The sequence below is a fragment of the Lissotriton vulgaris genome, chromosome 5 (assembly GCF_964263255.1).
Source record: "Lissotriton vulgaris chromosome 5, aLisVul1.2, whole genome shotgun sequence".
NCBI classification, from domain to species: Eukaryota; Metazoa; Chordata; class Amphibia; order Caudata; family Salamandridae; genus Lissotriton; species Lissotriton vulgaris.
The window spans coordinates 36,563,712-36,590,404 of record NC_141693.1 but is presented as its reverse complement, the minus strand read 5'-3'; the positions used below and the strand labels follow the sequence as shown (position 1 = coordinate 36,590,404).

The 26,693-nt window shown below is 46.5% G+C and overlaps 1 protein-coding gene across 1 annotated transcript in view; it reads right to left on the bottom strand.

The window, feature by feature from the left end:
• Window positions 1–26,693, bottom strand: part of LOC147710063 (NXPE family member 1-like) — a 427,649-nt gene that overhangs the window by 29,104 nt on the left and 371,852 nt on the right. Inside the window, exon 4 of the mRNA XM_086920722.1 lies at window positions 20,426–20,644. Coding sequence (XP_086776848.1) covers window positions 20,426–20,644 — 219 coding nt within the window. The remainder of the gene's footprint in view (window positions 1–20,425; window positions 20,645–26,693) is intronic.

Below are 26,693 nucleotides of genomic sequence, written 5' to 3'. Positions count from 1 at the left end.
GGAAGAGGAGGTCTCGGGTGGTTAGGAGAGTCATCTTGACCCCTGGGGTCACCGCCTTCCAACATTGGTGGCAGCGACGCGATACGAACCTACGTCTGAAGATCGTACCACTGACACACTACCTGAACCCACACGCAGCAAACGCACGAGAAAGGAAGAGCAATAATGACGTCCACGGAATCTGGTGAGAAGACGACATTCGATAAAGACCTATTGGAAGACTACACCCATAGAGAGCTAAAGCAGTTCTGCAGAGAACTGAGTATCACGAGTACAGGACTAAGTACTAAGGAAGATTTCCAGAAAGCGCTAACCGCTTGGGTAGAGTCTGGAGCATCCCTTCCCCCGACCGAAGACAACGAGGGAGGGAGACCACAGACCGAACCCAGTACACCGGCTGGTGAGAGAAACCAGCAACCAACCCGGGGCCCAGCAACCGGGAGAGATCGGTCGTCAGAAGAGATGGCCGACCAAGAACGTGACCGAAGCCATGAACTGAAACTGGCGCGCCTCAAATTGGAGGGCGAACTCAAACTGGCAGAGAAAAAGTTGGCAGTCAAGCAATTGCGGCTCCAGGGAGAGCTGGAAGAGAAGAAGCTCCAGAGGGAGCACGAAGGCCGGAAACTCCAGCTCGAGCAGGAGCACGAGCGCAGCCGCAAAGAACTAGAGTTGAAAGCCAGAGCAGAGGCAACCGGACCACCGGGACTCGGAGAGCAGGTGGTCCACCGAGAAACGAAGGTGCACATCCCCAAAGATGTCGTGAAGGAGTTTTACAAAGGAGACGACATCCAGCAGTGGTTCAAGGCCTACGAGGTCGCCATGTCGGCCCACCGAGTCCCCGAGAAGGACTGGGGGGCCGGCCTGTGGAGCCGCTTCCTCAGCGAGGGAAGAGACACCCTGCTGGACCTACCGACCGCACACATGAACGCCTACCCCCACATGAAAGACGCTCTCCTATTCTGCTACGGCCTAACGCCAGAAATGTATCGCCAGCGGTTTAGGGAGTGCAAGAAGATTCCTGGCACCACTTGGGTGGACTATGTGAACTACTACACCCGGGCCTTAGATGGGTGGATCAAGGGCAGCAATGTGTCCACCTTCGAAGGCCTAGTCGACCTGGTCGCTTACGAGCACCTGTCCGCGAATTGCTTTGTGGAACTGAGACAGCATCGCAAGCTCGCCAATCCATGTAAACTGGCTGTTGAAGCCGATCGCTGGGTGGCCACCCGAGTCCAGAAGGGGCCCGGGGGAGACCCCCACGGAACGACCAAGGATCTTCCCACCAGCGGGGTGGGGGAGGTCGAGGCAAACAGCAAGGATCTCAGTCAGGGCCCCAGCCTAGCCCCCTAGAAACCAGGCCCCCTGCTCTCCTCCCTCGATGAGAGCAGCCCCGAGCGTAGGTCCCCCGGGGCTCCGCCCCAGCACAGCTTGCTTCAAGTGTAAGCAACCCGGGCACTATGCCGGTGATCCCCAATGCCCCATGTCCCAGAAATCCACTCCCACTGGCCCCTCCACCAGACAGAAATCCTCGGTAGCCCTAGAAGAGGAAGAAATAGAAGAGATGGGGGAGTGGAAGCCCGCAGCGATGGTGTTAGCCTCCCTGGGGAATAGCGAGATGATCCCAGGAGATTACCTGCCCGACAATACAGAAAAGTATCGTCAGACAGTTAAAGTTAACGGGCGCAGCATAGGAGCCCTTAGGGACACAGGAGCCAGCATCACGTCTGTTAGATACACGCTAGTCCCTGAGTCCATGATCATCCCCCACACCTCTTGTAGAGTGATAGCAGCTGACAATTCCGTCCGCACCGGCAGGATAGCACAGGTCCCGTTTGAGTGGGAGGGAGTTTCGGGCGATCTACGGGTAGCGGTCCGCACAGACATGCGTGTAGACTGCCTCCTAGGGAATGACCTAGAGAGTTCGAAGTGGAAAGAGGTAGAAAGGAGGACCCATCTAGAGATGTTAGGTCTGCCCCACTGGGCCTGTGTGAGCACCCGAGCCATGACCGCCAGAGTGTCCATCCCTGGGAACGAAGAGTCCGAGTTCCCCAGTGCAGCCCCTGATGCTGTTAAATTCAGTAAAATAAAGATGAAGGGTCCTTGTTGTAATGTACATATAGTATATTTATTCTTGAGATTAGATAGAAGGTACAGCATTCAGGTAGGAATGTAATATGGTAAGAAACCCCACTGGGAGCAGATAACTTCCTGCTCAGCCTCCAGCTCATCATCACTAAGAATGAAAACAAACTGGAGCACCTCAACATAGTTGAGCACATAAATGACCCCAATAAGCATAACGCCTACAAATCATCACCAAAATGAAAGCAAATGAGCACCTCAACAAAGGTTGAGCACAAACGTGGCTCCAGTAAAGTAGGCAATCATAGAATAAATAATTTCAAAATGTATCACTTGCAAATCCACACAGAAAAGAACATGTAACAGCATACATACGTAACCCAGAAACAGAATTCTAAGCATTGAGCATATAAATCGATATTTAGCACACCACAGTATTTAGAAGAAATACACTTAAGGGTAAATTACAGCGCAAACTACACATTGCATAAATTAGAAAATATGCAAAATTGTTCACAACATCTTAAACATAACAAATCAAAATAATAAAAGTAGTCACCGTTGTCATTTGAATGAAGGGAGACACAAAAAGCTCTGTAAAAATCTCCATGGAAAAATGTAAAGAAAATCAAACAGTACCTTGTTGGAGAACACCCTTTTTTTCCCCCAAGGAAAATAAATAAATAAATAAATAAATCATGAAACAACGAACTCCGGTGAGCGATCTCTCACCCGGGTTGTAGATCCAAACGTAGTGTAATGTCAGAAATTAATGGTGTGCAGATCAAGTTCCAATTCTCAAAGTCAGGAATGTAGACAGACTCCCAAATGGTGTAGAGCCAAGCGCTGGCATGTGAATTCCAGCACAGTTAGCAGAGTATGCTCAGGACGTGGTTGGCAGAAATAGGCATCAGGTCTCAGCGTAGGCTACACGGCAAGCCAAATAACAAAGTAAAATAGCCGTCTCTTCACTCAAACTGCTAGTGCACAACCTCCAAGGTACCGAAACATGGAGTTCACACAGATTGATGCAGGCAGACTTTAATTTTAATTGCAGGTTGTAACGGTCCCAGTTAGTAGCGCTTTTGTAAACAGGAGACCTTTAAACAGCAGGTTGGCACAAGTTGCGCAGGCCATAAACTGAAGTCACAAAGTGAGCTGACAATCTTTTAAACAGCAGATTCCAGAAACAGCACAAGCACACTTTCATTTAAACAGGAGGTTGCAGAAGTAGCACAGGCACACCTAGGACAGACAGCAGCAGCAACGTTACTCACGCTGACTCACTAGATGAAAACAGGGAGACCTTTAAGTTTGCTCTAGCGCCAGATGATTTAGAAGTAGTTTTACTTCAGCAAAGGTTATTCCAATGCTCTGGGTTGAGGCTGTCGGTTGGATTTAGACACCGGTGGGGTACCCAGAAGCAGGAAAGTAACTTTAAACGTTTCTCTTCTTGTCTTTGGTTGCAATGATGTCCTTTTTAAATTCAATGAAGTCCTTTTTCTTTTAAATGGGTCCTTTTTTACCTCGTCGCCAGTGTTAAATTCAGTAAAATAAAGATGAAGGGTCCTTGTTGTAATGTACATGTAGTATATTTATTCTTGAGATTAGATAGAAGGTACAGCATTCAGGTAGGAATGTAATATGGTAAGAAACACCACTGGGAGCAGATAACTTCCTGCTCAGCCTCCAGGTAACTGATAAATCCCTTGAACGGCAACAGGTAGAATCCAGGATGACATCACAGAGACATGACATAGACAAGCAGACACTAACACTAAGGAGGGACAAAGAGAGAGGAAGAGCACAAAGAGAGAGGAAGAGCAGGATATAACAGATGCCCCAGAGGGAAGCGAGCGCCCCACGGTCCTCGACCAGCCCTCCAACGAAGGAAGCAAATCCGACGAAGGTCCCCTCGGACCTGCCGTCGCGCCGGTCCCCACCCTAACAGATATCCCCGAGTTGGCCCAGTGGCACCAAGAAGGAGGACCGTCCCGAGAGGAGTTCTGCCAGGAGCAGACCTCCTGCCCTGCCCTTGAGGGGCTCCGGCAACAGGCCGCAGCCCAGGCCGCTGGAGACCAGTCCGGCTCCCACTACCTTTACTGGGAAAACGGCCTACTTTACAGCGAACAGAAGACCGCCAAACTAGGGTCAGCCCGCGTGCTGGTGGTACCCCTACGTTTCTGCGGCCTCCTCCTCAACCTGGCCCACGATGTGCCCCTGGCGGGACACTTGGGCCAAGATAAAACATTCCATCGGTTAGTGACCCATTTCTACTGGCCCCGCATGCGGGCCGATGTGGAGCACCACTGTAAGTCCTGCCCCACATGTCAGGCTAGTGGCAAAAGCGGAGGCAAGCGCAAGGCTCCTCTCCAGACCTTTCCAGTTGTCAGTACTCCCTTTGAGAGGGTGGGAATCGACATTGTCGGACCTCTGGACCCCCGGACCTCCTTAGGTCACCGGTTCATTCTAGTTCTGGTCGATCACGCCACCCGATACCCCGAAGCCATCACCCTCCGGACAGTGACGGCCCCGGTCGTGGGCCGGGCCCTCATGGGGATCTTCTCCCGGGTGGGATTTCCGCGGGAAATGGTGAGCGACCGAGGCACAAACTTTATTTCCCGGTACATGAAGTCCCTTTGGCAACAGTGTGGGGTGTCGTACAGGTTCACCACCCCCTTCCATCCCCAGGGTAACGGCCTGGTTGAGCGGTTCAACCGCACCCTGAAAGGAATGATCATGGGTCTCGAGGAGCCCTTGCGACGCAAGTGGGACGTCCTCCTGCCTTGCCTCCTGTTCGTATACCGAGAGGTTCCCCAGAAATTTTTGGGGTTCAGTCCTTTCGAGCTGCTCTATGGGCACCCCGTCCGGGGTCCCCTCAGCCTGGTCAAGGAAGGCTGGGAGACAGCCCCCCCGAGCACACCCCCCGATGTGTTCTCCTACGTACTGGCCCTCCGGAACCGAATTTCGCGAGCTGGCCGAGGCCAACCTGGAGGCCAGCCAAGAGGAGATGAAACGCTGGTACGACCAGAATGCCACTCTGGTCGAGTTTCAGCCCGGCCAACAGGTTTGGGTCATGTCCCCAGTAGAACCTTGTGCCCTTCAGGACAAGTGGACTGGACCCTTTAAGGTGATAGAGCGCAAGAGCCAGGTCACATACCTCGTCGATACGAAATCGGCCAGGAATGCCCTAAAAGTCCTACATGTGAACCGGCTCAAACCCCACTTTGTGCGTTCTGAGCTGGGATTACTCCTTGCCACCGACGACGGAGAGGAAGAGGAAACGGACCCTCCAACAGATCTCCTGTGTGCGAAGGATCAAGGTGGCTCCGTAGAGGGAGTGAGTCTCTCCTCCTCCCTCACCCCCGTGCAGCATGAAGAATGTCACCAGTTGTTGGGACAATTCTCAGACCTCTTCTCCCTCACCCCTGGCGTCACCAGTTGGTGCGTCCTCGACGTGGACACCGGGGACAGCCCTCCGGTACGGCACAGAGCCTACCGAGTCCCTGACCGAGTTCGAGCCTGCATCAAGGCCGAAGTTGACAAGATGTTGGGCCTGGGAGTGGTAGAAGCCTCGACAGCCCATGGGCTAGCCCCGTGGTCCTGGTTCCGAAGGCGGCCGCCCCCGGCACCGTTCCTGAGCTGAGGTTCTGCGTAGACTACCGCAGACTCAACGCGGTCACCCGAACCGACGCACACCCCATCCCCCGAGCCGACGAACTCACCATTAAAGCTAGCAAAGTGCCAGATAGGACAGAGCTCCGTGGTATACCTCGGGCACCAGGTCGGAAGCAGCCTCGTAGCCCCCCTCCAACCCAAGATAGATGCCATCAATGCCTGGGAGACCCCCACGACCCAGACCGAGGGGCGGGCTTCCTAGGACTCACAGGGTATTACCGTAGATTCATCAAGGGCTACAGGAGTATTGTAGGCCCCTTCACAGAGTTAACAGCCCAGGCAAACCCCAAGAAGGTTAGTTGGACCCCTGCCTGTCAGAAGGCGTTCGAGGAACTGAAAAAGGCCATGTGCACCGCTCCAGTACTACAGGCCCCTGGCTACTCCAGAGAGTTTGTGGTCCAGACCGACGCATCCGAACATGGCATTGGAGCCGTGCTCTCCCAGGTGGACGACCAGGAGATAAATCCAGCAAAGGTACAGGGACGCTCACAAAATGTGAAATTTTGGGGTATCCAATGGCACCACGGACACACAGAGGCGGTGCCGCAAGTGGTGGAGCTTGCGGAGTTTCACTACGCAGAAATCTGCTGAGTTCCTAAAAAACTCCACCAAATTCCACAGAGTTCTGCAAGCGGGCAGAGTGTTGCTCAGCCATGGTGCCACCCTAAGTCCTCCTGTCAGGCTTATAGAAAAAGCTTTGAAAAGACTTCTGGGTAAGATTTACGCATGTACCTCTGTTAGTGTGCTATGTACATTTGTACAGTAATACATATATGTGCTTTACAACTCAGACAACAGCATTATACTAAGAGGACTTCATATCTATGCGTCTCGTCACTGACTCACAGTCATGTTTTGATTTTGCCATGCAAGAGCAGAAGATTGAATGGGGTGAAACTTGGCACACTGTATCCAAGAGAGAGTCAGAGTCCGAGGAGGAATGTGAGAATGGGAGGGGGAGAATGTTTGGTATCAAGCAGACGGTGGTGAATAGAACAAAGGGGTCAAACGGAAGAGAAGGAAGGGAAGGTGCAGGGAGTGAGGGTTGTCTATTCTTGATACAGGTGGGTGGCAAAGGGAGGCTGTTTGTTTGTATTTCCCCATGTGGCAATTCACTTCCTACCTGTCCTCAGGTTGAGGGAGATGCAGACCTCCGCCAGGTAGGGGGTGTCGCATTTGGAGCGCACTTAGTTTGTGAATGAGCTGCCAATCTGCTGCGGAACCCCGGTCCTCTAAGGGAGCCGCCATTATTGAGTAGGCACTGTAGACAGTCGCCCGGCGAGTTGCAGGAGGACTAAAGGGGATACAGGAGATACAAAAGGTGGGCATAGGGCCAAGAGAAGGAGGAGTTGGAGGTGAGACCAGAGGGTGACAGACCAAGGAAGGATGGGGGACATGGAGAAAAGAAATAGAGACAAAGAAAACACATTAAAGACCAGTGCTGTTTTGGACTGGAAGTGGTGAGAGGTGGAGCAAAAAATAGATGCGACCCCATCCCTTTACAGTCCTAAGACCAGCAGGAAGGAGAGCTTAGGGTGAAAGCTGCCTGCTCCGTTCTCTTCCGGCACAGCCTTTTTATAGATAGCCAGACTTGAGCAGCCGGAGCATGGCAGGACTCTGCACGAGGGACAGCGTGCAGCGCCGAGCCCCTCACAGTGCTCCCTACACATAGGGGAGCCCGCTCCACACCATCAATTGTCTGAAGAACAAGCCTGGTCCCATTCTTCGACTACTGCACACCATCATCCCCAAATTTACCCCCTCAAGCTCTGTTCCTCTCAGGCAATTTCTCATGATCACCAGGAGCAGTTTTGTAGGCCCCCAGCAGCCTTCCACAGCAGTTGCTGCTTTGTTTCACACAGGTCCAGTAGACACCAGCAAACAAATATTTCTCAAGAAACTTATTTTCATCTACACTGCTTTCTTTAGTATCAATCTCAATCCTCACCTCGCCTGGGCCCAACTCGACTGGCCCGTACCACCTTCTACTCACCTGGACATTGACACGTGGGGCAATCAGCTGCACTCTCTCCAAATCTGTGACTCAGCCAGCAGGAGCCTCAGCCAGGCAGGATTTCACAAGCCTGGGTGCATCAGTCGCTGCCAAGTCCACTGGGGATCCAGCAATTCCCAGCATCTCCGCATCCCACTCTGGGTCCCAGACGCAGGCCAGCGAGGCCTCTGGGCCCCTGGGGACTGTACACGCTTTCAAGGTTTTGGATGACATGGTGTTGCAAGGACTGCGCAATGATAAGTGATGCATCACTGGTTTTGCCCAGCGATGTGCCTCTTTTCATGATTGTAGCCCAGAATTTCCTCTTCCCCTGGGACTCTGGCTGGTCATTCTGGCTGTTGGGGGGCGTGGGGGGGGTTCTTGATCCATGCAACACTTGGTCCTGGCTGCTCCATTCTGCATTCCATTGGTTTTGTTTCCTATTTTTCATTGGAGGTGGACTTATAGGCTATTTTTCCTATATTGGGCTGACTAGCGTGTATTTATTTGCAGCTAATGGGTCTTTTGTCAGTTTTCGCCCACTAACGTCAGAATTCGATCACCTTCATGCTAGTGTTAGCGGCAGTTTTCACTGCAGCTACCTGAAACTATCGCCATGTAGCAACGTATTGTAAATACATCGCTAACAGGGCAATGGGATTTTTGTGATAGGCCACGTTAAGAAATATGCCACTAACTAGCGTTAGTGGCAGTTCTTCTACATATACCCCCATGATTCTGAAATTAGCTTGTTATCTGAAACTGAATACATTAGTCTAGCTACGTCCAAGTAGGCATTCCAGGGTCACTATATATAATTCTAGGATAATAAACAAGCTTGCATGTTTAATGGAGAAAAATATAAATACACTTCTACTGCTTTAGCTGAATTGCTATTGGGTGTTCAGGGAACAAGAAAAGCCGCTTTACAAAACAGGGCTACTATTGACTATTTGCTTTTAAAACATAACCAAGGCAGTGCAGATTTTGAAGGATTGTGTTGTTTCCATTTATCTGACCATCCATTCACATCTTAATGCATTGCATGAATTAGTTAAGGAATTGAGCAAGATGTGGACAAAGGGTGGTAGGATTGGTTACTTGGATGGTTGCCTGATTTTGGGCAACTACGCTACATTTTAAGTGTCTTTTTCATTATAATTTGTATTTTAATATCTATTTGTTGATTTATGCAATGTGTGCCTAACTTTATATCTTTGTTTCGAACCAGAGCTATAACTTTTACACCTATGGGTTATGCTAAATATTAGTCAATGGTCAAGGAGTGGAGTGTAATTCCACAGGCAGTTATACATTGTGAAATTGTGTATTCACCATTGGCTCCATGTTGCTTTACCTACTTTGTGAACACAGTTTCATTTTGTGTCTGTCTTACTCTGCCTTTCAGCTATGAACGCAGGCAGGCCCAGGTTACTTGATCACACAGATTGTTTCTGTTTCTCACTTCACCGAGCGAGAGAGATAAGCTGCTAGAACAGACAATGTGGGATGCATACAATGTCCAAGGTTGAGAATGTGAAGAATTCTACCTCAGCTCTCATTGGAACCTGGCCAACTCCGTTGAGTGCCCTTGATGCAGAGAGTGTAGACAGCACCTACAGCGCAGAGGAAAGGAGGGGTAGCTTCTAGAAGTATCTTACCATGTTAGTAAAGAGTTTAAAGAAGGAGAACTCTTGGTATTCTGACAGGAGCTCTGCTGAAGAGGGGACAAACTGTTTAGGTCGTTTTATGCCCGATTGAGACCTGCTGCCTGAGACAGGTTCCCAGTTGTGCTGGCGTGGATGATGCTAAACAGACAGCTGGTGAAGTATTCCAAGTTCTGATTACTTATTCTTGTGTACATACAGTTATTTTTCTATACATTTATTCTTGTGTATATACATTAATTACATATATTTATTTTACATGTTCATTATTGTCATTTCATATAAGGGAACGTCCTGCAATAAATATTTCCCTTTACTTAGCAAATGAGTGTTGAGCTTTGTTCGCGTTGTATCTTGGTATTCTAAAGTGTGTAGAGTCCTATTTTGAAGAGTATTCATGTGGTGTCCTGGTATTTTGAAGTCTTGCCCAAGTCCTCAGGAGAAAAAGCAAGACAACAGGTACATGAGAGAAAAGTCATGGTACCTCTACACCCTCTCATATTCCTGGGAGATACATGTTGCTCTTTGTTGAATTAGGGGAGTCTCAGAAAGAGTGGATCATTAAAAAGATCCCTGAGGTATTGGATGCTTCATGATTTACTACTTTTTAGACTAAGCAAAGCACACCACATTGAATGTGTTGTTTAATTGTCAGCATTACAATTTCTGTCTCTTCTCAAGCATGTGGTTACGTTTTAAGTCAGACGACAATACATCCTGTTATCGTTTGTACCCTTCTCAGTTTGCAGACCTCTTTTTCAGGGAGAAGTTAGTAGGCCAGCATGCAGTACTGTATTCTAGATAGTGCCACTGGTGAGCCTAATAGCTAACACTGATCAAAGGCCAAAAACTGGCCTTCCTTTGGATAAGGCATACAGATGTAAATGTGTTGACTTCACCAAGGCTGGGACTTGGGGAACAAAGTACAACTTGGCATCAAACTGATCCCCTAAATTGAAAGCCAGGTACATAGAGTTAGGAATAAAATGATAGATGGGCGTAACTGGCGTAATTCTTTCCAGCGTAATTACTTGTGATTCCAGCAAAAGTACCTGTAACTATGTGTAATTATGTGAGGTGCATAATCCAGCATTTAGCCTTTTTTGCTTGGTGCAAAATGCACCATTGTGCCAGAGGATAAATTTTGTGCTAAGAAAATAGCACTAAATGCAACACAACACGAACGGCAGTAGCTAGCAGTCTCTCGCACTTGCTTAGATTGTCACTACTGTGCTTCTATGAAAGGATTTTAGCCCCAAATTACTCTTAATTACTCACGCTGGAGTAATTGCGTAATTTCGATAATTTTGCATCACAAGAGTAATGCACAATTACTGACATTGTCTTATTACTCCAACATAACTAAAAGTTTTCCCAGCCCTAAATAAAACCAGGATCTGACAACCCGTTCACTGAGGATACAATGCAAAGATCTTTTACTCAAAAGCATAAATTCTGACAAGCAATTGCATGACCTTAGAAGAGATAAACATGATCGCTTAAGATGTTTGTATCCCTCCACTGTTAATCAGTCAGTCAGTCAAAGATCTTTATTCGGAATAAAAAACATCCATAAAAGTACATTACAAGATACAATGCAGAAAAATACAGTACAATGATATAACAACCAGCAGAGGCATAATCTGACCAATTCTACAAAAACGCAAATATATTTTAAAAACAGTATATACAATTAAAGGATTTTGAATCATTTTAAAAATAGCGACAACAAAAGTGAGATCTGGACAAATATATATACAAAATACAAGTGTGCAAATTAGTGAAGATATAAAGTGCGAAGTGTGATGTGCAAATATTATCCATCAATGTGCAAAGTAGCTCGTGAGCGAACAGCAGCATTGAGAAAACAGCTCACTCTGAATATTATTTCATCTGATCCCAACAATAATAGAGTCCTCAATGCTATCCTAAAATCCGACAGGTCATGTTTCCGACAGTAAGGCATTAGATAATGGACGGTAAACAATTTATAAAAGTCGCAAAAGAACAAGAAATGCATAAGACTCTGTTTCATATTTGGGTTACACGGACAACTTAGAGTTTCCAAATGTTTGTTGTAGCTAAGGGGGAAATGTAATAAATTTACAATACTCCCGTCCCGAAAGCGGAACAGTAAACTCCTGTTCCATCTACCAAGATGTAAACGTAGGTATTTCTGGGGCTGGCCGGGGTGACCGCTAGAGGGCTCAAAGTGGCCCATATACTTTATAACGGTACACTTTGTAAGGTTTTTCCTTTCCCGCTACTCTCTATAGCGGTTATATAGAGCCCTTTGAATCAAGGTCTTATGTGAACGATCTATAAGACTAGGGGAAGTAAACAAATGACCATACCCTACACTCATTAAACATTCATTTACGGCTTTCAGCCACGGTATACAGTGTGCCCTGTCACATTTTAAACAGTCCGAGATTATATCACGTGTCAATGTGGCTGCCGGGTTCGTCCATATCTTTAGCCAGAAGAGAGGTGGCCTTGATCTAACAAAGTCCTCAATGTATAAGATGTTTAATTCGCTATGACACATGTAATTTGAGGAACAAAGGACTCCACCCAACACCTTCCGACAGAACCTGTTTTCTTCAGTCTGGATATGGATACAGTTAGTATATCCCCATACCTCTGCGCCATAAGTTCCTGTTGGAAAGCATTGTGTTTGATAAATCTTTACTAATGGCGTGATCACATCTGCATAATTAGGTTGGCGCAGGGAAGTTATCGAATTTATCGCTTTGCCTAATTTGTTCCTTGCATAGGAGACGTGTGGCTGCCAAGAAACAGTGATGTTTTTGACAAGAGGACCGACCCAGGTCACCCGACGTGTGGATAAAATTTCTTTAGATTTTTCATAGCCAAACCCCTTATGTTTAGTTAACCAGTCAATGCATTTGTTGTGTACCTGAACCCAGGATTCTCCTTGACCCTCCCTTAGCGGTGGTATGCCAGCCAGAACCAAGACATAAGGGCAAGCCTCAGGGGGAAGATGTAAAGCAGGACCTTGATGTTTTATCGGCCTGTTGTCCTCAGGTTGAGCCTTGTGCTGGCCAGGGTTAGGGGATACCTTCTGTTTGTCTGTACCTCTGAGGGGGTTACTCTTCTGTTTATTCTTTGTGGCAATGGGAGCGGTAGAAGGTGGTAAGGGAATAGATGACGAGCTTGAGGCAGAATTGTGTTGCCTTGTATTAGCTTCCACCGATAATGATGTAAGTAAGGGCGGACTACTAGTATTAAATACTTCTTTGACCCCTTTAGCTGTAGGTGGATTACAGTTTTTGATAAGGTCTCCACTGGAGAAGGCGCTAGTAATAGACTCTAATTCTTTTAACAGCCGTTCGCCTCTAATTTTGTCTAGGCAGACCATGCCCTTTCTCTTAGCTTCGTCTATTTTCACGAGGGTTTCCAGTCTATCAAGTCTCTTAGAAATAGCATTAAATTGTTTGATCATTTGACCTTCCAATTGTTTAAAAATTGTGTCATCAATAGTCTCTATAAGATTTCCCTTTGATTTGGATTGAAGGCTGCTTTCATTTCGGAGTTCTGTCTGTGTAGAGATGGAATTTGTGCCGTCATTTATTACAACGGTATCACAGTGTTCCCACTGGTAATTAACAAGGCCATGTTCTCAAGACACAAGGAGCTGTGAAGGTCACCTTCCAATATCTCTTGTCTCCCACTACTTTATACTACCCATTACCTAGGAGAGATGAAGGTGACCTCTTAGCACCCACCACTTTACACCAAGCAGGCCCAAGGAGAGATGAAGGTGACCTCTAAATACCTTTATACCTCTTATCACCCACCATTTTACACCAACCAGGCCCTAGGAGAGATGAAGGTTCCCAGTCCGGCCCTGTACATACAAAGTAGGAAAAGTTTTAAAAGTTGTCTAGGAATAGTATTTTTTGCTGGAAGGGAACTAGAGGTGGGCGGAATTTGCGTAATCGCGTTACGCATATCTCTGCGAAACTGTAAAAAATCTCTGCGAACACGCAGAAATTCGGCGAACACGCGGAATTGCTTGTTCGTGATGCTTTTTCCTTGTTCGCAATCGCTTTTTGCGTGCTCGGGAGCAAATATCTTGTGAACACGCATTTTGAGAACGCGAACAAGCAAAACATTTCGAGAAGATGCGGAACGCAGAATTTTGGGCAATTTCGCGTTCTCCACGGAACGCAAAATTACCCAAATTCCGCAAACTCCGCGAGCGGAACGTAATTTACCTCCTAGGCCTAAAGGGAGCCCCTCTCCTGCTATACCTTGGATAGACTCACGTACACGCCCTTGAACTGGGGTGCAGCAAAATTCTGCACTGCACAAGGACGAGGAGTAGAGAGGGCCATATCTCTGTATATATGGTTCTCTCTTGCTCCCTCCCTGTTACACAACGCAGCACTGCATTCTTGGGTGCTGCATTGGGGGATAGACCACCACCTCAGATGACCATATGAGAGAAAACCGGTAACATCTGCTGATCAAAGACTCTGCTTTCTGAGACTCACCATACACTCCAACACTGCTTCAATGGGCTGTTTATCTAAAACATCTTTCCGCAGATACACAGGGGGGGGATTTACTAAGATTTTGCCCCGTGTTTGTGTCACAAAGGTTATGCAAATCAGCACAAAATCTTTTTTCCTCTATTAAGGGGCCGATTATGATAGCGATTTTTCTGCATCCTCCGGGCCGGCGGAAGCCACCGCCGGCCCGGAGGATGATGAAAAACCACTGCTGAGCCTCCAAAGACCCACCTCAAAATTAGGATGGCTGGTGGGTCTGGAATTCCGTCCGCAGCTTTTCCACCGCGGTCGCCTTCCGACCGCGGCGGAAAAGCTCTAACATGGCTGGCGGTGTCTATCAGACACCGCCAGCGATATTAGGATGGTGGTAAATACATGCTTTTCCACGGCGGCTTTTCCGCCGAGGAAAAGCATACGGACTTTCACTTCGGGGGCCCGTTGTGGGCCCCCTGGGTGAAGGGGGGTGGGGGTGCACATGGGGGGTACCTATGGTACCCCCCTGCATTTGCTTGCACAAAGCGGCAGGCACTGCGCAGTGCCTGCTGCTTTGTGCATGCAAATGCGATGCATGCATTTTTAACCTTGCGGCGGGTGCAGCTTGAAGCTGCACCCGCCGCAATGTTAAAGATAGAGGATGTGACTGCCACCCTGGCGGTCACTTCCTAATCTACTCAGAGGGAACGCTGCAGCCCCTGCGGACGTTCCCTCCTCCTCAGGGGTCGCGGACGGACTCAAGTCCGTCCGCGATCCTAATGACTCCCTTACTTTCCAGCTCTAATCTTGTTTACGGATGGTAATAACGGAAAAGTAATGCAAAGCAGCGCATAGCACTGCTTTGCATTACTTTGAGCCATGAGGGCATACTAAGGGTGGAGCATTGGTGTTCCCATGAAACCACCCAAGGTTTCCCATGCTAAACCAAATTTACTAAATAAAGTAGATTGGGTGTAGCTTGAGAAAATGGCGCCCTTTTTAAGTAGGCGCAAGGAAGAAGAAATGCTTTCATTTCTCCTTCCTTTTCCAACTTGCAGCACAGATACAAAGTGAGGAAAACTTTACATCATGTCTGGGTATCATAGTTTGTACAGGAAGGGTGCCTTCCCTGTACTAAACCTATGCTAGACTAATGCACAAACCCTAGCTCTATGGCGTTAAGGTGTGTGCGTGGCGCATAACAGCTGAAATCAGCGCCAGCGCAAAGGAAAGGGGAGGAGAGAGCCATATCTCTGAAGATATGGCGCTCTCCTGCTCCTTCCCTGTCGCACAACGCAGCGTAACCTCGTGGGGGTACATCTAGCCTTAAAATCCTCTGTTCCTTTATCCCATCCTTGTGATGGCACTTACTTTTGTATTCACTCCTGCACTTGAAGGTGGGAAATACAGCTGCTGGTATCAGGTACAAGCTGACATGGGACACACAGAGGCTGACAGCCCAGTACAGGCAGACAGGAGCTCTACAGCTGCTGGTATCGGGTACAGGCTGACATGGGACACACAGAGGCTGGTAGTCCAGTACAGGCAGACAGGAGCTCTACAGCTGCTGGTATCAGGTACAGGCTGACATGGGACACACAGAGACTGGTAGTCCAGTACAGGCAGACAGGAGCTCTACAGCTGCTGGTATCAGGTACAGGCTGACATTGGACACACAGAGGCTGACAGCCCAGTACAGGCAGACAGGAGCTCTACAGCTGCTGGTATCGGGTACAGGCTGACATGGGACACACAGAGGCTGACAGCCCAGTACAGGCAGACAGGAGCTCTACAGCTGCTGGTATCAGGTACAGGCTGACATGGGACACACAGAGACTGGTAGTCCAGTACAGGCAGACAGGAGCTCTGCAGCTGCTGGTATCAGGTACAGGCTGACATGGGACTGTAATGGCTGACTTTTTCTGGCCTTTTTAGAGGGAGAATGATGGAGAGTGACTCCAGTCTATCAGCCTTATAGCGTAGGGATTAGGACTATGGATTGGACCTCTTTCTGAAACATAGTAGGGTATTTTCGTGCCCCTTTCCTTAGAGTAGGGCTTATGAATTCAAGCTAGGGGATAAATATATAAGTATTAGTCATGATCCGTCCTTTTGCTAGCGTGTTAGGATATTTTCCATGGAGTTATGCGTATTGTGGGCCCTGTAGGCCTTAAACGGGACAGACTCCATCTTGCCCTCTGCCTGGTAGCTCGAGAGGCCTTCCAGGTCAAGTGTAATGTTTTAGTTTCAAGCTGTTGTTCGCTTGGAGAGAACCGGCTCAGGCTGGCCCTTATCGAAGGAATGTATTTTTCTCCACTCCGAAGACACAACTTCAGGCCGGCCGGCTGGGAACGTGTCCTTGGTACGGGGAGGTACAAGAATTTGGTGGGCGGCAGGTTACTGGCCGTAGCTTTCCATGAAGGAACAGGCTTTGATATTAGCGAAGGTGTTAGACAGTCGAGAGTTAGTTCGTAGGCGGCAGCTAGCCGTTAGCATCTCTGCCATTAATCATTCTATGGCGGACAGTCGCCATCTTTGAAGTCCGAGAAAGATTTAAGACCGAGACTCTCTGAGAAAGACTGAAGGAGAAATAGCGCGGAGCGCACTGAAACAGAGAGAGAGAGAGATACGGTAGCTAATAATCAGCAAGGTTCCAGTGACTTGGAGGGAAGCAGAAGAGATTGAGCCTAGCGGTGCAGACGTGTACTTGTGACGGCTGGGGTGTGACTTCGAGACGAGCCAAGACACAGAGACGAGAAGGGAACCTAGATGACTGCCGAGTCCCGACTTCATATTAACAAGGTGATCTCCGCCCTTTCTTTAATGAGCACGCATTCTAACCTTTACCTTTCCTTTGCAGAAACTATGTTGCATAGTATTGTGTTGTATGTTTATTGTCAATAAATACCCTAGTTCTTAGTGAACTGACATGTGCCTTGTATTCTTGTTCAATCATGGTAAATGATGTTCCTAGTTGAAAGTTGTTTGCATGAGCGGATGTGAAATCCCGATCAGGTAAGTAGTGATCAAACAAATAGGGAGCGAGTGGACCTTTGATGCCAAGAACAGAAGGTACATCATATCATTTGAAAACCATACTAATTGTCATTATCATAGTTTTATCCCAAGTAGACAAATGAGAAATTGTTCCCATAGGTGTTCATAGGAAAGTGGTCGTCGTTGATATACGGCGTTAATGAGAGCGCTGGGGAGGATACCAGCGTGGAGGTTCGCCGGATTGTGAACCGTGTGTAAGTGAGAACGCTGGGGGGGATACCAGCGTGGAGGTTCGCCGGATTGTGGACCGTGTGTAAAAGAGAGCATTGGGTTCTGCAGGCCCGTGTGTAGACACGCCAGATTGTGTGTCACATCTGCCCTGGGGTAGATCAGTCTGGGTCTGAGTGGCCGCGAGACTAACCGATGTGAATAAGATATGGTAGAAAACCTATGCATGTTTATTGCTATTTCCCCATCCTTAGGTACGATCTGTACATATATATATCTATACCCATTGTGAATACGTTCTAAGGAGGGAGGTGAGTACGTTCTGGCTGGGTTAGAGGGGCCCCCAGGGGCTGATTCCACCTAGGCGGAAAATCCGGCCATTACAGGGACACACAGAGGCTGACAGCCCAGTACAGGCAGACAGGAGCTCTGCAGCTGCTGGTATCAGGTACAGGCTGACATGGGACACACAGAGGCTGGTAGTCCAGTACAGGCAGACAGGAGCTCTGCAGCTGCTTGTATCAGGTACAGGCTGGCATGGTACACACAGAGGCTGGTAGTCCAGTACAGGCAGACAGGAGCTCTACAGCTGCTGGTACCAGGTACAGGCTGACATGGGACACACAGAGGCTGACAGCCCAGTACAGGCAGACAGGAGCTCTAAAGCTGCTGGTATCAGGTACAAGCTGACATGGGACACACAGAGGCTGACAGCCCAGTACAGGCAGACAGGATCTCTACAGCTGCTGGTATCAGGTACAGGCTGACATGGGACACACACAGGCTGACAGCCCAGTACAGGCAGACAGGAGCTCTACAGATGCTGGTATCAGGTACAGGCTGACATGGGACACACAGAGGCTGACAGCCCAGTACAGGCAGACAGGAGCTCTACAGATGCTGGTATCAGGTACAGGCTGACATGGGACACATAGAGGCTGACAGCCCAGTACTGGCAGCAAAGGAGCTCTAAAGCTGCTGGTATCAGGTACAGGCTGACATGGGACACACAGAGGCTGACAGCCCAGTACAGGTAGATAGGAGCTCTACAGCTGCTGGTATCAGGTACAGGCTGACATGGGACACACAGAGGCTGACAGCCCAGTACAGGCAGACAGGAGCTCTACATATGCTGGTATCGGGTACAGGCTGACATGGGACACACAGTGGCTGGTAGTCCAGTACATGCAGACAGGATCTCTACAGCTGCTGGTATCAGGTACAAGCTGACATGGGACACACAGAGGCTGACAGCCCAGTACAGGCAGACAGGAGCTCTAGAGCTGCTGGTATCAGGTACAGGCTGACATGGGGCACACACAGGCTGACAGCCCAGTACAGGCAGACAGGAGCTCTATAGCTGCTGGTATCAGGTACAGGCTGACATGGGACACACAGAGGCTGACAGCCCAGTACAGGCAGACAGGAGCTCTACAGCTGCTGGTATCAGGTACATATATTATACCAGCAAATGCAAAAAGTTAAGCCACGACATGTGAGAATTTACCCACTCTAATATGGCGACCAAAATACTTGACTCAATCACGTGACGCCGAAACCAGGAAGTAAATAGACCATCGGGCGTCTCAACCACCAGACCGGAGGACGGGACCCGACCGGAGCACCCAGCGACTTGAAGGTACGAGCTCTAACCTAAATTGAAAAACACTTGAAACCGCTGAATTTGCGTAAACATCCACTATATCGCTCCCGTTTTTGACCCCCCAGACGCGACTGGATTCCGCGCTCGAACAAACTCAGATGCCGGTGCCCAGCGTTACATTTACCGGTAAGGCGATGCCGACAAGATAGTTCAAAACTCGTAGAGTATTTTAGGGACGCAATTATTCATGTCCACCACGCGCACTAAGACTTTTCCGCTCTTGGCCCCCACAGACGCCCCGTGATCATCGATTTAAAGCCAACTTTTTCGGCGACACCATCGAACTACCTGGTAAGAAACGCCGAGGTGCACATGGAAATTTCCAGCCCCAGTTTAAAATTTCAACCACTGACGAAATCCTTGTCCTTTCCCCATTATAGAACCAAGGATAAAACAACACCTTATATTAAGTAAGTATGAGATTGAGTATGATTGTAATGAAACGGTGTCATGAGTAAGCTACTTCAGTAAATGTATTTAATTGCTATACAGGTGGTCCCGCTCCGTGACTAATGTGGAATATATGAGGCACATCCTGCTACACTTAGAGAGGTAAGAGGCAGAGATGTGGGTGTTGAACCCATGTAGGTTTACGCACTAAGAGGTTACACACTAACACAGGTCCCCATTGTTTTTGTCATTCGCAGCTATTGGTCCTGACGAGAACTCCTTAAACCTGGAGTTCGAAACGCGTAGACCCTTTGATATCACGTTTCTCTCGTGGAAACCATAAGAGAATCGAACAAATCTGTAGATCAAAGTGATTCATATGAAATTGTATATCTATGGTTTCTCTTCCATATATTGTTTATAATTGTACAAAAAGTGTTTTTTGCCTTTTAGAGTGTTAGGAGTTTGAATGAGTTCACAGTATGATTGCAATGTCTTATTGGTATGAATGGTGTATATAGGTGAGTTGTGACATGATTATCTTTTGTATTGTTTATTTGTAATGTGCTTCAAAAAGTATCTTTGAAAAGAAAAAATATTTTGCAAAAAATAACAAAATTGATGAATTGTGCAAATAAAATGCAGATTTGAATTGATCTAGTCTGATGAGATAAATTCCTTCTTGCATACAGTCTTGTCCATATGCACGGTGTAAAATAAGTGTATTTGAAATCACTTGGCAGTATTGGCATTTTGTTTTGGATTAATGGTATCAGGTACAGGCTGACATGGGACACACAGAGGCTGACAGCCCAGTACAGGCAGACAGGAGCTCTACAGCTGCTGGTATCAGGTACAGGCTGACATGGGACACACGGAGGCTGACAGCCCAGTACAGGCAGACAGGAGCTCTACAGCTGCTAGTTGTCTAGTACAGCATAACATGTTACACCCACCTGCTGATAGCCTAGGGCAGGATGCATGAGATATGCTGATTTTAGTAACTTTGGGTAAGCTGACGTAGAGCAGCTGATGGTCTAGTACAGTCTGACACGAGACATACAAACAATGGCAGGCCAGTAAAGGTTTACATGGAACATAAAGACGCGTATGATCTGGTACAGATTGACATGGGATGTACAGCTGATTTTCAGCTGCTGATCGTATAGTACAGGCGGATGTGGTGCATGCATCTGATGCTGTGAGGGTGACTTACTTTTAAGGGTGTTCATGAAGTAAGTATTCCACTGCGCCATGGTGGAGTCCCCGATGAGGTGGAGGGATTTCCCCTGTAGACAGCTGTTAATCTCATCCTGTGACTGGAACCTGTTCATGCTGCAGGAGACCGTGTGCCAGATGTTTTGGAGGTAGTACCCACTGGGCAAATGATGCTTCATCCCTGTCTTGCACCTCTGCTTCGCAGATTCGCGTCTATCTGAAAATTCAAAGGGTGTCAATATAAAGGCCAAATGGAGAGGACAGATAGATAGTCCTTAAACATAGAGAAATTAGCTCAAAAGTTACACACAGCATCACATAGATAAAGGACTGTTCAGACTACATATTGATGCAAAACTGCACAGACAAAATGATGATGTTAGTAAACTACAGCTGTTGTGAGTATGCCATACCATCAGCCAGGCAGCTGATTAAAGACTTCAACCGCAGAGGGCCCACATTAACAGGCACATGCATCAATGTTGGATTGTGCAATTTCTTAATTACTATTTTTAAGGAATCGCAATTAAGGAACCGCAAAAGCTTATGTATGTAGAAATCGCTTAAAAAATAGCGATTTCTAAACATTCCTTAATTGCGTCTCTCAACTTGTGAGTCGCAATTAAGGAATACCTCCCCATTCATTCCTATGGGCCTGGAGGCCCATAGGAATGAATGGCAAGACATTCTAAATTTGCGATTCTCAAACAGAGAATCGCAAATTGAGAATGCAATTTCAAGGGTGCCATGGTGTCTAAAGGACATCCTGTTGCACCCATGAAATCTGTATATGAGTACATCTTGCACACACACATGCCCCAAGGACATGTGTGTGTGCAAAATGGAACTTTGAAAAATGCACTTTAGTGCATTTTTCAAAGTTTTTGCAAATTACCATGAAGCTCAACTTCATGGTAATTTGCGCCCCCTATTAGCGAAATCGCTAATTGTTTTTACTTTAAAGCATTGCATTTAAGGAATCTCAATTTGTGATTCCTTAAATACAATTGCAATTTGAGAACTCGCAATTAATTGCAAATTCTCAAATTGCGAGGGCCTTGACCCTTGATGCATCGCAAAAGCTCATTTTGCGATCGCAAACGGCTGATTTTTATGCGAATCGCACCGTTTGCGATCACAAAAAGCTTTGATGCATGTGCCTGTCAGACCTTAAACTGAACAGGTGGCAGAATGAAGATGTGAAACTATCCAGATAGCCAGGGAGACACCTGAACTTTTGCAGACAGCAATACAGACACATGAAATGTACACACCATAGAATATATGAAAATGTACTAGCAGCAGAATAGAGGCATGGCTCTCTGTTAACCATATGAAGGAGACACAAACTTAATAGATAACAGAATGAAACATTGACCCATCGGCACAGTAGTGGACTTATAACTATATTAGCAGCAGGATACATACATGAAACTGTACAGACAGCAGATAGTGGAATGGAGGCATGAAAGATGCAAAGATAGTGAGATGGGGGCATGAAACTATAAGGACACCAGGATTCAGAGGAAATAAATGTACTGACAGAAGGATAGAGAGAGAATACTTCACAAACTGTAGTTGAAGGAATATGATTTTCACAGATGAGAGGATAGAGACATGACATGGAACAAATAGAAGCTTAGAGATAGTGATCTGTTAGCAGAGCTGGGCATATCTGGTAAAGGTCCTGGGTGATGGAAAAGTGATCAAATGCAATATGGTGCACAACGATCCTTTTCGTCCTCTTGTTAAGCAACCACCGACTAATATAGAGTTTTTGTTCAGGGAAGGTATAGTTGACAAAGTCTACGTTGTCATGATAAACAAGAGTCCCATAACATGTGATGTTGACCCATGTCCCTCAAAAATGATTCAGATGTGCAGCTCAGTCTTGACATCTATATTTACTTACTTTATGAAGGACGTCTTCAGAATAGGGATAATGTCAATAATTCTCAAGACAATCCTGAATCACTCCACTTATCAATTAAACTATATCCACCCAGCATGAACAGTTATAGACCAAGTTCTAATGCACTCTTTCTGCTGAATGTCTTGGAGAAGGCAGTGCCACTCCAGCTCAGTGCGACATCACAGGTAAGAAGAGTGGCAGTCAGTATGTAGACCAAAGAGAGGAACCAAGGCCGCCTTGTTGGACATCCAAGCTTAGATCCTTAAAGTCATGGGCTCACTAGCTGTGTTGATCCTATTGGACCTGTAGCAAATGATATACAATAGCAGCTAGGTTTAGGAGAAATACCATTCTCTGTATCTGTTCTGTCTTATAGAGGTCTGATGAAATACTGGGCACAGATACTAACAGAAAACATTACCTATACAGCCATCTCAACATTGTGTGGTAGATACATATCATGAAACAATTGTATCCTCTCAGAAAGATTAGTGAGACTATTCATAAAAGTAATTTACACGTGTAATTTATCTTACACCTTTGAGTAATTTTACTACTTTGGTAATTCACAAAATCAGAGTATAAAGTTACTTAAAAGTGTAGACAGAATCCAGATCATTGTCAAACATCCCCCCAGTCACAGATCTGGGTTAAATCCATTGTTTTTGTAATCACCCTGCCACCTCAGTTTGGACCCAGTCAAAGGCAAATCAGTCTTGACCCTGCTTCCCATGATAACAGTCCAGCCCTAACTGCCAGGCCAAGTTCTCCCAGGATGGGAAACAAGCATCCTGGGACCAGTTGCGGGGTATCACCCCCTCATCAGCCAGGCTATCTTGAATCCAGTGGCACAGTGAGCACAAGACCCTTCCATAATGTTTTTTTTAAATAGTTAAGCTTATGTAATTTTATATGTTTAAAAAATACAAAGGTTACAGGCATATTATTGAGTTAGTAGATATGATGAAAAAGCGTACAAATTCACTAAAAAACCTAAAAGGTTACATGGACATTATAGTTAGAAATGCCATTACAAAACCATAGAAATTCCCTGGGAAAAGCATCAGTGATGTCCTTTGAGATGCCATCAGTGATGTCACTGACCATGTAATAAGTGAAGGTATATGTGAAGTCATAAGCACTGCATTGCAGGGGCGAAAGTTATAGTTAGTTCAGGTAACTATAACTGCTAGTACCTTTAACCTTTGTTTTTTCTGTGAATTTCCAAGGATTTTTAAGGTTGTTTCCTAACTATAAATTTAGGATTTTCAGTGAATATATAGTCATTAGCTTCAGACTTGAGGATTCATGGAAGACTGAATGAGCAGACGTTAACTCAAATATTAATTAACTAACAAATTTCACATGTAAAGAATTCTAGTGTTCCTGCTTTAAAATAACAGGCTTTCAGACAGCAGAACTATCCTTCTGATTAGATGGTGTGACGAGGTTCATGTAAACAAAGCCAACGGTGTCATGTCAGTATCCATACCGACCACACCTTTTGCACTTATAGCTCCGGTTTACCCTGGGAAACAATAGTTCCCACGAGTACCGGCTATCCCTGATTTTACTTGTGGCAGAGGACCACCAGAATAAAATTGTTTCCGGTACCTCGCGCTACATTTTACCCTCACCCACACTTTCTACTCTTTCCTGGCCCCTTACCCGCACTTCACCATAAGGCAGTTGGATAAAAGATCTCCGATAAAGAGCCCCTCTTTGAGGTGAGCCCGTTGGGCATTGCACCGCCTGCCCGACGAGGAGCATTGCCTATGATGAAGCATGACACTCGCAAGGGTGTGTGAGGCCATTATATCCAACACATTGGATACCCAGGGGTGGTTGTCCAATTGAACACCAACCCCTCCCCTAGTGACCTACCCCTCTCCTTCCCCCCCCCCCTTTTCTTTTAGGAACAGCCCCGTCATCACTTTGTTGTCTAGTATCCATACCGCCCAGCAGTATGAAAAGCTCAAAGCACCATCCTAGTATCAGGCCAACCTGGCCCTAGCATCTAAAACAAGCTATGCTATACCCCTCCCTTACAAAGGCTTCTGGAGAAGCGGACCTGGTATATAAGGGACCTCAGATGTACAAAGGAGAATGTCCATATATTCCAGGTGATAGGAATTCCTTACAAGAATCCAACATAGCATTTTCTGTGTGCTGTCCTGGTTAGTCAGTTTGTGACAGTGCAGTGCCGTCTTGGTAGGTACATTCAAAAAGCAATGTCTTCTTCAACACAGACACAGCTCTTATTTCGAGTCTTCTCGCATTTTGGTTGACGGCAGCAAGCACCATAAACATTTTACTTCTAAAAAGGACCTGACTTTTAAGGTTTGATTTCATCCAGTCATGCCAAGCCGCATGTTTATATTATAGTTTATATCATGGTTCAAATACATAATATTCAACATTTTTGTGCTTACGTTTTGTCCACTCCCTTTTATTCTTTTAAGTCTCTGTGACTGTTCGCAAGATGATCCTAAGATCCATCAAAGAAGCTCAGTTATTTATCTCTTCGTATGTCTGGGCCCGATTCAAAGAACTAACTTAAGACAAAATCCTAAACGTACTACTTTTGGTATTCACAAAGGACATTTAGTAGTAGTAAAGTTAGGATTTTGTCTTAAGTTTGTCTTAAGTCTGTCTTAAGTCTGTCTTAAGTTTGTTTTGAGTCTGTCTAAGCCAAAATTAAGACAGACTTAAGACACACTTAAGACAGACTTAAGACAAACTTAAGACAAAATCCTAAATTTACTACAACTAAATGCCTTCTGTGAATACCAAAAGTAGTAAGTTTAGGATTTTGTCTTACGTTAGTTCTGTGAATTAGAAGGAGAGGTCTGGTTACTTTTAGTCAGTAACTAAGTAGTTTTGAACCTTATATAGCCTCTTCATGGCCGCTCTGATAGCAGGTATAGTGTCTCTTTTGTCTACCTCCCCAACACACTGCATCTCCGGTAATCCCATCTGCAAGTTCATCCATCTTACTTGTTTACCCAATAACCTCTGTTTATCGTATTTCCCATTGGGGTGTCCATCCTGCTTCAGTCCCCCATCCCAAAGTACCCCATTGAGGAGGATTTTCACATTATTGCGGTCAAGAACAGGCCTGACGATGGCCACAAACATTTTCCTCTGAAGACAGGAACTAGACTCTGACACCCCTTCTGGGTTTATTGTTCATTTTGACATTGTACTTTCGAATGTCCTTGTTTTTTTTTTTACCTTTTATGCACTTTTTAAATTGTTTTAAAGACAGGTTATGAGGGACACTGTTTTATATTTGTTTTTCTTCAACCTATACCCCTTTTTATAGAGAACATGGGCATACTTACAAAAAAGTGGCTGAGCCTGGCGTTAGCCTCCCTGGCTTAACGCCGTGCTTTGCCAGATCTGTAACACAGGACTGCACCATATTTACAACAATATGGTGCAACCCTGCGTTTCCCCCTGCACTAGTGCTAATTTAGTTGCCTAGCGCCAACACACCCACACTTGCACCATAGTGCAATGGTGTCTGCGTGGCAGGGGAAAATTGTGTATGTGCAAGAAGGGGCCTGCTCCTGCACATAAACAATCTTTCAATGGAGTTTTGTAACTTCTATGTGTGCTGCATGATACAGCACACATAAAAGTAGCAAACCGTCATTTTTTAAAATTATTGTTTATATGGAGTGTGGGTCTTGGTGCAGATATGCCTTCCTTGTTCCACTGAGGGGGAATGGAGGCAGCCCATGTAGTTTTTGTACTGTTTTATCACAAATGGAGCGCAGCGCCTTGAGACCCTCACGGGTGAGTAGCCACGCTATACAAATCCCTGATTGATTGATTGATTGAAGTGCTGCCTTCTCCTCTGTGACATTCCTCTTCATATTTTTGGGCTGTGTTCTAGAGGCACAGTGAGGTTCCTGGTTGCTGCAGAGTGGCAACCTCAAAGAAGAAAAAGTCAAACCCAGGTTGTGATCTGTTTTTATATGTTTTTAATGAATCTGTGTGTGGTGTATGTGATTGTGGTCATGTGTATCTTATTTGCCTCTTACACTTCTATTAGGAGTTTGTAGTAATCAGGACAACACAGGCATGAAAAAGTCAATGTAGTTTTATGAAGAGTAGAAAAGCAGGTAAGAAGATCTCTGTCAGTAGTCCTACCTATCCATCAACAGTCCCACCGGAGCAGCCAGCTGGCTGCTCAGCCCCATCCAGTCATTCTGCCCCAGTCACCCAAGCATTCCACACATAGCTCACACAACAAACATTCCACTCAGAACACTCACACAGGCTGAGCAGCTAGGAGCAAGTTATCATAAGAGATAGATGGTCATAGGAGAATACTACAGAGTTCTCG